Source organism: Erpetoichthys calabaricus, chromosome 18 (genome assembly GCF_900747795.2).
Source record: "Erpetoichthys calabaricus chromosome 18, fErpCal1.3, whole genome shotgun sequence".
NCBI lineage: Eukaryota > Metazoa > Chordata > Cladistia > Polypteriformes > Polypteridae > Erpetoichthys > Erpetoichthys calabaricus.
This window is the reverse complement of record NC_041411.2, coordinates 1,507,841-1,522,632: the sequence shown is the minus strand read 5'-3', so window position 1 is coordinate 1,522,632 and position 14,792 is coordinate 1,507,841. Positions and strand designations below refer to the sequence as shown.

The window sequence follows — 14,792 nt, the reverse complement described above, 5'->3', positions numbered from 1 at the left end:
GCCTGAGCTCTTTGATTTGTCTCTGTCCCCTTTAAGTGCCACACTGCTAGTGACTCGGTTTCACCCCAATGCGTTTCAATAAAGATCACAAAGCGTTTTCAGCGGGTAGAAAGCACTATAAGAAACTGTCAGCGATCGCACAGCTGAGTCAGGGCACTTCTACACACGGCGCCCAACTCCAGTCCAGTGCAAATTCAAACAGGACGAGACGACTGAGCCAGAAACCCGTATCGTCTGGGCTCAGTGAGGAAGACATTGATAAATCACCGCAGGCTGCTGTCCGCAGGCTGTCAGGAGTAAATAAAAGAACTTCCAGCCAACATGAAGGTCCGGATAATAAACCACAAAGGGTCGAGACGCAGGCCCCGAAACGATGTCGCTGCTCAAGCAGTCCGACACGGGGCAGGGTCCGCACCCTCTCGATAAAGGCGGACAGGTGAAGCGAGGCGATGCGTGTCTGCTCACGGGCTCTGAAGCCCCCCAGAGACTACAGAAAGCAAGCAGCTTCTTGGGAAGATGAAAACCGCTGAGATGTACCAAGAGCTGCCCCTCTGGGACCCTCCCTCGAGGTCAATGGCCGCTCCAGCTCTGGCTCCACGTCCACCTCCCACCTCCTTAACTAGACTGGTATTACTGGGGTGGCATCGGGATGTGGAGCAGGAGCCAACAAATGCCAGAACAAGAAAAGCAAAACGTGATTTTGAGTGATTGGCTGGATGGACACTCGTAGCCACACCCCTTCAGTGACATGGGTGTGGCCAAACCAATCCTCCAGCCAGACATGTCCACCATACCTCCTGACTATCTTCACTTACCTAAAGCTGACGAGGGAACTTCATCACACAAGACTCTAACCCAAGCAAAATGGCAAGGCTGGAAGGTAAGAAGAAGAAGAAGAAGAAGAAGAAGAAAATGGAGGACACATCTCCCCTGTGCAGCCCTGGCACCCGAGACTCTCCAACTCTTTAACCAAGATGAATGCCCTGATAGTGGAGTGTGTCCCTTACACTCAATTGCCTGGTGACCAACTTCAACAGCGGCAGCGGCCTTCACCTGTATCAGAGCCTACGGTGACAGCGGTCAGGAGCAAACTAACTAAGGAATATCAGGAAGGGACGTCTCAATTAAAACTTCAAAAGAAGAATGCAATCCCGACATTCATAAAATGAACCAAACGTGCCGAGCCGACACTGCCCATCGATCACACACGCCGTCTACCTACCACACAGCCTGGGCGGCACCGACACGATAACAGATGTGTGCACTGCGAGAGCAAAACGCTCAATCGTCAAAAGCCCAAATCGCTTGTTGTGAGACAAAGGGAAGAAAACAAAGGTGTGCTGGCAATTCCTCACAATGTCCGATAAGGGAGAAGGTCCAAGTTGGCTTTTACACGCGGTCCCTCTGATGGGAATTCTGGGAGCGATGGTCACATAGCAAACAGGTGACACTACTGATGGAAAATGGTGGTGGCCTATGAAAACAACATGGCGTCAAGGCCAAAGCAATGTTGTTAGCGTTTGCATAACCTCGTCCAAATCCTAAATCAAAAAGTAAAGATTATAACAACGACTACCATGTTGGCAACGCCAGCTGACATGTTCTGGAAGTCCTGAGCCCAGGGATCCAAGGGCCCACCTAATGCATTCTCTGCAGTGATACCCGATGGGATCAAAGGGGGCTGTAAAAAAACTGCAATGTCCCCCCCTACACCCCGCCAGGCCGCTTACAGCCCCAACTCCAAACAAGTTGGGAAACAGATCTGTGAACCCTGAAATCGCCAGTCCAGCCACCTCGTGAATTTGGTTACTGACGACTCTACAAATAGGACAGTCGAGGGTCTCCCCACTGCGTCACATCACCGCGTCATTCAATAACACTAATCGAGACACACATAACTTCCGCCATTCCTCTGTTATTAAGCAGGTCTTCAACTGCCAGGTTTTGTGCGTCATGAGGCACCACACACAGCTCAGGACTGCAGGCTGGCCAATGTGGAACCCGTACTCTCCACAGACGCTGCCATTCACTTGTACTTCGGGGAAGAACACGGCCGGGCGTTGTCCTGCTGGGGAAGTCCCTGGAACAGATGGTGTCGGTACGACCTCTCTGCATTAGAGGTGCCCTCACAGATGCCATGGGTACTGACACCCCACCCCATAGCGCGACTGGCGCTGGCTTCTGGACCTGACACCGACCTCGGCTTGGATTGTCCTTTTCCTCTTTGGACAGCTCTTCTTTTGACTCTCGACCCCAAGACACAAATGTGACCGAGCCCAGGGGAGTCGGTGACGCTAATAGACAATGCTGACGGGTGGTGACGGCAGACGCCTTAACGTGTATCTGTGAATGGTATCGACTAATAAAGTAGATAGATAGATAGATAGATAGATAGATAGATAGATAGATAGATAGATAGATAGATAGATAGATAGCGTAGTTGGCAGGATTAGATAGATAGACAGACAGACAGACAGATAGATAGATAGATAGCGTAGTTGGCAGGATTAGATAGATAGACAGACAGACAGACAGACAGACAGACAGATAGATAGCGAAGTTGGCAGGATTAGATAGATAGACAGACAGACAGACAGACAGACAGATAGATAGATAGCGTAGTTGGCAGGATTAGATAGATAGACAGACAGACAGACAGACAGACAGACAGATAGATAGATAGCGTAGTTGGCAGGATTAGATAGATAGACAGACAGACAGACAGACAGACAGATAGATAGATAGATAGCGTAGTTGGCAGGATTAGATAGATAGACAGACAGACAGACAGACAGACAGACAGATAGATAGCGAAGTTGGCAGGATTAGACAGACAGACAGACAGACAGACAGATAGATAGCGAAGTTGGCAGGATTAGATAGACAGACAGACAGACAGACAGACAGACAGACAGACAGACAGATAGATAGATAGCGTAGTTGGCAGGATTAGATAGATAGACAGACAGACAGACAGATAGATAGATAGCGTAGTTGGCAGGATTAGATAGATAGACAGACAGACAGACAGACAGACAGACAGACAGACAGATAGATAGATAGATAGCGTAGTTGGCAGGATTAGATAGATAGATAGACAGACAGACAGACAGACAGACAGACAGACAGACAGATACATAGATAGCGTAGTTGGCAGGATTAGATAGATAGATCCTTCACAGAGCACTGAACATCAATACAATACAAAGCACAACAAAAAGAACAAAACAGAAACAAAAACAATAAAAATAAAAAACAAAGAGGAACTACCAGCCTGTTTAAAAAGAAATGCTTTCTGTTGTTTTTAGAAGAATCAACAGCCTCAGCTGCGCGCAGACCATAAGGCAGGCTACTCCACAGTCTCGGTGCCACCGACTGAAAGGCACAATGCCCACGAGTTTTCAGCCGAGTGTGTGGGACACCTACAAGTCCCCGGTGCCCAGATCTAAGAGCCCGACAAGCCGTATAGCGATGGAGCAGGCTGGTTAGGCACTCAGGGAGCTTCTCCATGTAAGGCTCTGTCAGTAAGGAATTCTATAAAACACCGGGAGCCAGTGCGGTGTCTCCAGCATGGGAGTGATATCATCAGTCCGGCTAGTGAGGGTTAAATGCCTTAGGACTGCATTTTGGTCTAACTGAAGACGTGAGAGAGGACTTGCTCTTTATGGGGTCCTTACTGTCCCGAGCACAGACTACAGTGGGCCGAGTGATATGTCACTGTGATTCACGAGTGAATTCGTTTAATTCTTCTGTTGCAGTTTTCACCGAGTGCGGACTCCGAGCGCCGTCACAAAAGTCTCTCAGCCTTAGCCAGAAAGTATCCCAACACTTTGGTGTCACCCTATGACGAGGGGACTCTGATGGGAAGTAAGCCGACCTGAAGCTGAACGCACTTCTCTCCCACCGATGTTCCAACCTGCAGATTCCTTTCGGGGCGGGGGTGGGGTGGATACGAGTGCCACCACTGCAGCAGCTCATCGACGACAGCATCGTCTGTGACAAAACGGCTACCACGCAGGAGTCTCTTCAGCACAAGGACGGTGGGCAAACAGCTCCGAGTCGCGCCCTTGTCATGTTTCCACCATCATGTGCTGTCGTGAGGAAAGGGGACCCCGAGGGACAACTCTTCAGGACGTTTTTCCGTAGTGGCATCCTTCAACTTCTGGATTAAGTTAAAAAGACGGCGGGGGGTGACAAACGAGATCTGGTCTACTTCAGAAATAAAAATAGGAACGCACCTGACGTGACTCCTCTGTAGGCAGGGCTCACATCCCATCAGACAACCCCCCCGTAATGCGTATCTGTGTGAAATGACAAAAATGACGGTCCCAGAAAGCCATCAGACAGTCCCTGTTACCAGCATGGTGGGCCACAGTCAGCCTCCGAGTGCACAGAAACACAGCTCTGCCCTCGCACGGTGCAATTAAGAGACGCCAGTGCCAACTCTGACGGGCCCGTGCGCAGCCTCTTTACTTTACTGCCTGTTTCACTCCAGATGGGGGCCGGTGGTGGAGGGCTGCGCCCCATTTTAGGGATTGCTTATGGCCGCCTATCATTCAACTTGCACCTCTTCTTCCGTTTTTTTAATTTGAATTGTGATTTGTTTTCTGTAATTACAGCAGCTGCGGTGGGCTGGCGCCCTGCCCGGGTTTGTTCCTGCCTTGCGCCCTGTGTGTCTGGGATTGGCTCCAGCAGACCCCTGTGACCCTGTGTTAGGATACAGCGGATTGGATAATGGATGGATGGATAATTACAGCAGCAAAGGACATGGAGGGCTTCATCCCAGGCCCAAACTCGTAACTCCCCCCATGCGCCATGACACTAGCCCCTAAAATTCCTCCGTGCTCCTACCATTCTCCCCGCAAAGCGAGAGCTGCGGGCGCCGGGCGCACTGGCTTTATCAATAACTTACCCACTCGCTCTCGGCAGGAGAGGCCTTCACTGACAACGCAGGCTGTCAAATCTCTCAATTCGAGACGCATTGTGTGGATTTAAACAGCTCCTCAGAGCGGCGACACAGCCAGCCGAGACCTAAATCATAGGCCCTGGAAGCGCACTCTGTCATCAAGGAGGTAAACTGCACTCCCATTATTCAGCGAGGCTGCAATTGACACCCCGCTCGCTCGCTCGCTCATCGCACTCGTGCCGAAGGCCTGTCTCCTAGCTGCCTGCTATGATGCTAGGCTCGTGCTGCCTCGCTCCCACAATGCACAGCTTCTGTTCTCATCTGGCCCCCAGCCCTTGGCACATTTCTGCCTGTTAAGATTCTCCTTGCAAAAAAGGCCATTTGAAGAGCACAGGCCTCGCGCTCGGGATGGCAATCAGGAACTCGAGAGCACACTGCTGAGTTGGCACCGCGCGACTGTTCTACAAATCAACCTCCGTTTCACGTTCCATCGTTCTTAGCGAGCCTCATCACTGTGCGATCCTTCATGTTTTGTTTTTCTTTCACAATAAAATCAAGTAAAAAATGCGCCCACGTGTCGATTTCAGCAAACCCCACAGTCCACAAACGTCAACCCCTCGGCAGTCACTACGTAATTACTGCCACCTGTAAACTCATCTTCTTGTCCTGTCTCTTTTGAGTGCACTGGGATGAACAGCAATGGGCCATCGACAGCACAATGTGCTCGGACCCCGTCCATGCCAACTCGGGGTCACCACTTTAATCACCTTAACTGTGACTCTGCCAGCCACAGGAAGGTCTCAACTCTGTCACGCTGCTTTAGTGTGCCCACCCCAGGCTGCCCGATTCTGAACTTATCAACAGCTTAACCAAAACTTCAGGATCTCACGTGTCGGCTTTGCTGACCCCTGACCTCACACGTCGGCCATCCTCATGCCTACTCCACGGCTTAACCAGTGATCTGCAGTTGGGTCATCGTTGACGTAATCTGGCAAAGTCGTGGGCCGTCGCTTCTTGTGAGCACCCGTTGTGTACTGGGACATCACCAGTAAACCGAAGTCGTAAAGTGGGAGGGTCTGAGGGTGCGGCCACAAGGACAGAAGGGAGGCCCACTGCCTGACCGTGAGAGAAAAGAATCAAAGCAAAGCTCACCGGACCTGCACACACTCAGCGGCACTGGTAAGCAAATGGCTGTCCGAATGCAGTGAGCTTGTGACGTACCGTACTGGCGCAAACAAACGCCTCGTCACAATTCAACACAGCAAGCACACAGAGACCAATCCTTCAACGGCCTCCATAATGGGATAAAGGTGGCGACCATAAAAGTTTAAATACGAATGAGCGGTCGCGCAGTGAAGTCCTGCTGCCTCGGATTTAAAGCATCGCCACGCGTGACGTCCGCCATTTCTCTTTTCAGCCCGTGTTAATGCGCTGTGAGCCGCTTTCCTATATTGTTTTTACTTTCTCATATACAAAGTATAGGGAAAGTATTGGAATCGTCCAAAGATTCAACGTCGAGATTTTGATGAATCTCAACGTTTTAGACCTCCCTGAGTCTGTAAACACGATAACTTGAGTTCGCTTTCACTTCGGTCAACCAAATTTTGCATACAAGTATTACGTACAAAACGTACATTTCTGTCAACTTTTGCACTATTTCCGTTAACCAGAGGTGGTACTGCAGCTGCAGAGTCTGATTTATTCAACTTTACTTTTATAATAACTGTTGAGTATATTACTAATTTGATTTGTTGTTGACGCTTCTTTAATCCTCGTCTTGCGGTTTACTCCTCAAATATCCATCCCCATATCCGAGTATACGAGACCACTCCCGATTTCACGTTTTCTCACGTATTTCTGAGTCCATCTGCAGTCACACCTAAGTGTAGTACTAGCGATAAGGTAAAAAGCAACGTACTGTCCGTCACCTGCGACCCTCTACTGAAGTTTCGAGTTAGTCTGGCAGTGTTAACAAAGCAGACAGAGGGTCTCATCGAGACCAGTCGTTCAGTGAGGTCTTCCGAGCGATACGCTTTACGGGATTCGGCTGTGGAACAGCTCCTCCTGTTAGGTTAGGAGCGCGCGCTGATACAACGCACCCACCACATGACAATCCCAGATTAGGACCCGGGTGCAGCCATGTAACGGGTGACACCTCAGCGCCACACTAGAGTTCAGATGGAATGGACCCAGTGTGAGGTATTTTTTATGGCGGCTGGAGTGCCAATCCTGCCACCAATCCCCAGGTTTTTCCCTGCAGGTTGGAGGCCAGGTTGAGCCAGATGAACGTCATACCCAGAATGGAGCAACTGCAGGTTAAGGACCTTGCTCAAGGGCCCAACAGACCAGAGTCCCATTTGGCAAATTAAGGGATTCAAACTGGCAACCTTCTGATTACCAGTGCAGATCCCTCCCTCAGAGCCACCACTCCACCCATACGGCGCCCCCGTTAGTGCGAGTTTAAGGAATTACGGCATATAGGAGTTTACAAGTACACAGTTACACCCGGACCACCCTGTGATAACACATCTGCCACTACTGCATCATGGCTTATAGACCACAGCACAAAAACACGGGGACAACCGCAACGGCTCATTTGTGAATGGCGTCATCGCGGACCAGACGAGTGCAACATCCGGGGGTCCAAGCTGCTTCTCAGCCTGTGGGTGGGCTGTGTGATAGTCAAGGTCTTTTGAGCCGAGCAGGTGCCACACTGGGTGATGACAGGGTCCACTTGTTGCAGAGAGCAGATGGAGACCTCTGAGCTTCCCACAGTGGTGCTGGTGGGGTGCGCGTCCACTTCAGTTTGGCAGCTAGAGCTTCTCGGCCCCTCAGCTATGGACGCTCTGGTCAGCTCAATGTCCTCGGAGTCAGCAGGTCGAGCTCCTCTCCATCTACTGTTAAATTCTGCTCTGTATGGTGATCTTTCTATTGTATTGAGGATGAATTGTGTTCTGTTCTGTGTATTGTATTGTATGGACCCCCCCTTCTCTTTGACACCCACTGCATGCCCAACCTACCTGGAATGGGGTCTCTCTTTGAACTGCCCTTCCCGAGGTTTCCACCATTTTTTCCTTACAAGGCTGGGGGGCTGTCAAGAGGCAGGGCCTGTTAAAGCCCATTGCAGCACTCCTTGTGTGACTTTGGGCTATACAACAATAAACGGTATTGTATTGTATTTTACTGTACTGTACTGTACTGTATTGTATTGTACGGTATGGTATTGTACTGTATTGTATTGTACTTACTGTACTGTATTGTATTGTACTGAATTGTATTGTACTGAATTGTATTGTACGGTATTGTATTGTATTGTACTGTACTGTATTGTATTGTATTGTACGGTATGGTATTGTACTGTATTGTATTGTACTTACTGTACTGTATTGTATTGTACTGAATTGTATTGTACGGTATTGTATTGTATTGTACGGTATTGTACTTACTGTACTGTATTGTATTGTACTGTATTGTATTGTACTGTACTGTACTTATTGTACTGTATTGTACGGTATTGTACTTACTGTATTGTATTGTATTGTACGGTATTGTACTTACTGTACTGTATTGTATTGTATTGTATTGTACGGTATTGTACTTACTGTACTGTATTGTATTGTACTGTATTGTATGGTATTGTACTTACTGTATTGTACTGTACTGTACTGTATTGTATTGTAAGCCCTCTCGTCTCTGCTGGTGCCCATGCCTCTGATCATCAGCAGATGTCATGTTGGAGTTGCAGATGTGTTGATACACAAGTGCCACACCAAGGGTCTCGGCATGTGACCCCGATTGATGACACACTTCGTGTATGGCACTGTGTATACGGCCATCAGAGGTGGGGGGTTTGTTTCTCAGACCCCCACAGGGTCCAGGCTACTGATGCTGTAAGATAGCAGAACTCCAACTTACGGTTTTGTCCCTTCTCCTGATCCTCACTCTCTTCTTGGACCACCTGCCCCTCTTACAGTTGGTACACTCTCTGTGGGACGCAGGACGCTGCTGTCATTTCAAAGCGGAGGCTAAATGGAAGAACCCAGAAGGAAACGGGGACTTTCCAGCTTTCCTGTCACGTAACCCAGCTGACCGCAAACTGTCAGGAAACGAACGCAGACGATTCCACCTGCTCGACTCGTAAAGGAGAAACCCACCGGGTCCGGGAACCAAAGTGCAGCAACGTCTGATACGCTTTTCGTCTGCACGTATCGTGACGGAGCGTTTCACTTCCAGCAGCACAAAAGAGCCCCTTCACTTCAGACAGTCATTTCAATTGTTTTGGGATTCCAGGCAAGCTTTCCGCCCACCACATCCTGCTCTGCGCGCCCCTCAGTTTGTATTTCAAAACACCAGGGGTGACAGTCACTGGGAGACGCTGGTCTGAAGACACCGAACACAAGTACATCATTCACAACTCCTCCTGGGTAAAAAAGAGGAGAGCAATTAAGAGAGGAGCAGAAAAAGAACAGGCGGGCGTCTCCACCACCACCACCACCTCGCCAGGACGGAGCACAGATCAGGGTTGAGGGGCTCAGACGCTCCTTTACGTGCATCGTCGTTCAGAGCGAGGGGATCGAGAGTGAGGCAGCCTAAGGTCTCGTCTAAGGGGACACAAGGAGAGTGACCACCACTGTCACCGGACACCACACCGGGCTCCATGCGCTGCACACACAGACCTCTCTGCAGTGTGTTTGGGCTCTGAAGACCTACTGTAGTACATAGTGGACCCCTATAATCCACCTGCCCACTAGTGCCAGTTCATTCCGAGTGTGACCCCCCTGCGACTCATCCCAGCTCCACTACAAGTGACATGGAGCTTCACGCTGAATACCACAGCAGCTTCCAGGCGCACATGAAAAGACCACTCAGCACAAGCAGTGCCACATTCAAGTGGGCAAACACCAGATGTAGAGCTCCAAGGGGGGCTCTCCGCCATTTACTGCACCGCGTACACTCATCAGACACCTGGAGCGACCGCTGCATCGCTTATACCAGGACAGCGTTACCTGGAGAATCGCGCGTACGTCCCCCTGGGGGCACAAAAGGGCAGGAAAGGGAATCACGCAGACTGGTAGGTGGACATCCCAAAGAAACCGAGAGGGTAGGTAGGAGAAGAAAGACCAATATGCCAAACACACTCGAGTCCTGAAGAGCCACATCCAAAATCTTGGACAAGCGGGAAGGGTGTGACGTGGGCCCACCACAGCGGCGCTAGAAGCGGCACACAAAACACCACCAAAAGAGCACGAGAACCAAGATGGCGTCACTTAAAACTTTCTCACAACAGTTTGAAACCCCAAAACAATCCTCGCTATGAAAAATAAGAAAATAAACTCAGTAACTCCTCGAAAAGCCACCAAGGAGTGACACTGTGAAAGCAGAGAGGGACAGTAGTCTGTGTTGGACAGGAAGCACAACAGGCACTTAAGGGCTGAAGAAGAAAAAGTCCATGAACGCCGGGCCAGAGGCAGAAAAGGAGGACAAGAAGAGCAGAGGAGCAGAATGGTGGCACGAAGCCACGACACCTACCTGTTGTTTGCAGTTTTCTCTTCTTTCTCGTACGGCTTCACAAACCACTTCCCGATCCGAACAAAACGTTTATCCATCAAGCACCTGCAGAGAGCACAGAATGACAGGTCAGTCGGTCACCTCTCGCTCAGACGCGCTTGGTATAAGTGACCTTAAGGGAGACCACTGAGTTCATCAGGTGACTCCATTCAGCTCACTGGCCCTTCGGTGGCAACAAGTGTCGAGAGCACAAGCCCATCATTTACCGGTAAAACAATCTGCCGGACCCTCTTTAGTGATGCCATGAAAGCTTTGGTGAGGTCCCCACTCACCCTGTTTTGGCACCACCGACCACCTTAAGCAGCACGGGCCATTCCGTCTGGTGGGGCTTGTCCATCTTCAGAGGACTGAACCTCAATGGCCCTGAATGGGGTTAAGGAGGGGGCAGAATCTGGGCTTATATTGGCTTGAGGGACGAGCTGCAGGATCTGCAGGTGGTCCAGCCTATGGTGCCCAGGATAATGGATCATCTATCAGGTGGTCCAGCCTATGGTGACCTGGATAACAGACCATCTATCAGGTGGTCAAGCTTAGGGTGCCCTGGATAACAGACCATCTATCAGGTGGTCCAGCCTATGGTGCCCTGGATAACAGACCATCTATCAGGTGGCTCAGCCTATGGTGCCCTGCCTAACGGACCATCTATAAGGTGGACCAGCCTATGGTGTCCTGCCTAACGGACCATCTATCAGGTGGTCCAGCCTTTGGTGCCTTGCATAATGGACCATCTATCAAGTGGTCCAGCCTATGGTGTCCTGCCTAACAGACCATCTATCAGGTGGACCAGCCTATGGTGTCCTGCCTAACGGACCATCTATCAGGTGGACCAGCCTTTGGCATCCTGCCTAACGGACCATCTATCAGGTGGACCAGCCCTTGGTGTCCTGCCTAACGGACTATCTATCAGGTGGTCCAGCTTAGGGTGCCCTGGGTAACAGACCATCTATCAGGTGGTCCAGCCTATGGTGCCCTGGATAACAGACCATCTATCAGGTGGCTCAGCCTATGGTGCCCTGCCTAACGGACCATCTATAAGGTGGACCAGCCTATGGTGTCCTGCCTAACGGACCATCTATCAGGTGGTCCAGCCTTTGGTGCCTTGCATAATGGACCATCTATCAAGTGGTCCAGCCTATGGTGTCCTGCCTAACAGACCATCTATCAGGTGGACCAGCCTATGGTGTCCTGCCTAACGGACCATCTATCAGGTGGACCAGCCCTTGGCATCCTGCCTAACGGACCATCTATCAGGTGGACCAGCCCTTGGTGTCCTGCCTAACGGACTATCTATCAGGTGGTCCAGCTTAGGGTGCCCTGGGTAACAGACCATCTATCAGGTGGTCCAGCCTATGGTGCCCTGGATAACAGACAATCTATCAAATGAACCAGCTTATGGTGCCCTGCGTAACGGACCATCTATCAGGTGGTCCAGCTTAGGATGCCCTGGGTAACAGACCATTTATCAGGTGGTCCAGCCCATGGTGCCTTAGATAACAGACCACAGCGTGTGAGGCTCAAGGACGGTGTAAGCACCTCAAGAAACGGGCCTGCCACCTTCTCTGTTCACGCTGTACACCTCAGACATCAAACATAACAGCAGGTCATGTCACATGCAAAACTTCTCAAATGATTCTGCACTAATGGGGGGCAGTGAGGAGGAAAATGAGACAAAGGAGGGGAGTCCGGTGGAGGAGTTTGAGAACGGCAGAGGAGACTGCGTTCATGCAGTGTGGGGAGTGACATTCCATAGGTGGTCTGTAATTATGTGAGAGCCCACTGAATCAGCGAGCTGGGGCTGGAGAGACGGCTCAGCGCGTTAAGCTGGTGGCCTTGCACTGCAGTGGTCGAGGGTTCAGATCCCACTGTTAACGGCTGGTGAAGCTGGCAGGCTGTGTGGCGCAGCGGTTAAGGCATTCAGACTTCAAACCCAGAGGTGGCGAGTTCATTTTCTGCTACTGCACACCATGTGTGACGATGTGTGACCCTGAGCGAGTCACTTCACCTGCCTGAACACCCATTGGAAACGCAAAAGAAATGGAACCAAACTGGTCTCTAATGTTGAGAAGGGGTCCGCCACATAAATGAACAACAATTAGGAAGGTGGCTCAGTTACGGGATGCCACTTCTGGATCAAGCCAAGGTGACATCACTTCCGGTTCCGGGGGTTGGGTTTTTTTTGTGGTTTGGGGATGGGTGGGTAAAGGGGGTTTGTAGGGCTCGAAGACGTCAACCCCCTCTGTAACCCCACTTCTGTTTTGGACTCTCTACACTCGTTTTGCTGCCAGGCCTCAAGCATATGGGTGGCAGCCCCTGACCTTTTTCTTCACACACACCATTTTTGTAGATAGGGGGGGCGTCGAGATCTCTGAAATAAAACGGACCACAGGACGGACCACCATGTGGCGAGACACTCACCTCTCAAGCAGGTTATGGATGGCCTTGAAGAGCAACGTCCGGCACTCGTAAGAAAGCCCACTTTCCCAGAGACCTTCCTCTGCCACTGAAAAAGAACACAGAAAACACAAGACGTCAGTGAGCGTCGGGTACGAGCTCTGAAAGGGCAAGAAGGGAGTGACGATACAGTATGTCCCACCCAGAGCGGTGCTGCCCGCTAGACGTATTACAACAACTCAGGCGTAACCCGACAATGGCGAGTTGAGAGCCGATTGTACTCGGCGTACGATGGCTTACTTACCTTCTACTGAACCCACCCTGTGGAAATGAGAACATTCGTTAAGTCAAGAGCGGGTCGCGTCCACGTCTACTTCGTCATTCCGACAGAGCTGTGTAGGACCCGAATGGCACTTTACCTGGCATTTGGAATTCAATTCATGGGTGCCCACCCCCCACTGCTGTACGGTTAAGTAACGAGAGGACATCCGGGGTGGGCCAAGACAGGCATGCGAATGGACGACATCTAAAGCAGACGGTACGTGGAAATTTCAAACCGGGGCACACGCAAGGAAAAAGGAGATGGAGAAGAAGCAGCAGGGTCAGTGGCGGAAGACAAAGGAACTACGCCAACGGAAACAGGAAGAACTTGAACTATGCTGCTCTGCTCGGAAGACACGTTTCGCTTTCAGATCCACCAACTCGGACAACGTCAAGCAGCCCGTCGCCACCTGCAACGACTTCCACACGATGATCGCAGCGCCACCATCAACAAACATTTCAACATGGCAGGAGCCCTCGACAAGCTCAAGTACACAAAATGGTGGCGCGGTACCAGAACTGAGAACATGCCAGCATTTGGGACTGGCACCACACACTCCACTCCCAAAGGTAGGCTCCCACTTGTTAATATGTAGCGGGGAGACCCCCTTTATCGGCTAACTGAACAGATTACAGAATGTCAACAACCGAGGCCCCTTGTAATCAGGTGTTTGTACGGATTAGGGACACGCAGGTCACGACTGTTCCAACAACAATTTATTAACATGTCACAGGGTCCAATCTCATGGATGCTCACATTGCTGGCCCCTCGTATTCACAACTGTAAGCCCACTTTTTGCCCACCCCTGTACATATATTATATATTAAAGCACTCGAAACTCCAAGGGGGACCACCACCCCGAGCTCCTCGTTATAATGTGAATATATCAGCGCACTCCGAACTCCAAGGGGGTCAAGTCCTTGTTACAAAATGCATTTATCACCAGGCTTGAAGCTCCAAGTAGTAGCAGTTATGAGCTTAGGACGGACCCCAAGCAGTCAGGAGGGGCTTGGGTAAAAGCTGGCATTGGCACCGAAGTCTAAGTTCGACTACCAGTCCCACAACCCACAGTGCATGAGAACAAACAACCCGCTCAGAACCAAAAAGCTAACAGAGTGTCACATCTGCGGACCCCCAAGCCCTAACAATGCCCAGCAAATGGCTTTGCTTTACGTCGCCCTGAACGTGACAAATTGCCACCGAGGAATCCCCATAACTCGGCCCACAGCACTTTAGCCACTCGGAAACTCAACTAAGAGCTCATAAATTAGCCAAGCGAGAGCTAAAGCTGGCACCACCATGGCAAGAGAGCAATTCCCTGAATTTGTGGTCCTTTACAAGAACTTTAGCTAAGTGGTGCCCAAGAGTGTTGATGCCATGCCATGTTGGCCAGGCGGGCACCACAGCATACCGCAACACAAAGCTGCTTTCCATCCTGCCAGGCTGTAATGCCCTCAGTCCTGCCCAGCAGCTGGGTCAGTGGCACATGTTACACATCCTGGCAAGCGGATCTGGAGATGGCACAATGATTCTGTATAGCGCCTTTCACGGATTATGTGACCAAGGCCAGCAGAGACAGAGGTCACCCAGTCTGCAGCTGTCTGC

General features: G+C 50.7%; 1 protein-coding gene across 1 annotated transcript in view; it reads right to left on the bottom strand.

Moving 5' to 3' along the window:
* The window catches only part of LOC114669022 (mediator of RNA polymerase II transcription subunit 13-like), a 306,888-nt gene that overhangs the window by 64,470 nt on the left and 227,626 nt on the right, over positions 1-14,792 (bottom strand). Inside the window, 2 exon segments of the mRNA XM_051920970.1 lie at positions 10,436-10,519; positions 12,890-12,974. Of these exon segments, the coding sequence (XP_051776930.1) occupies positions 10,436-10,519; positions 12,890-12,974 (169 nt within the window).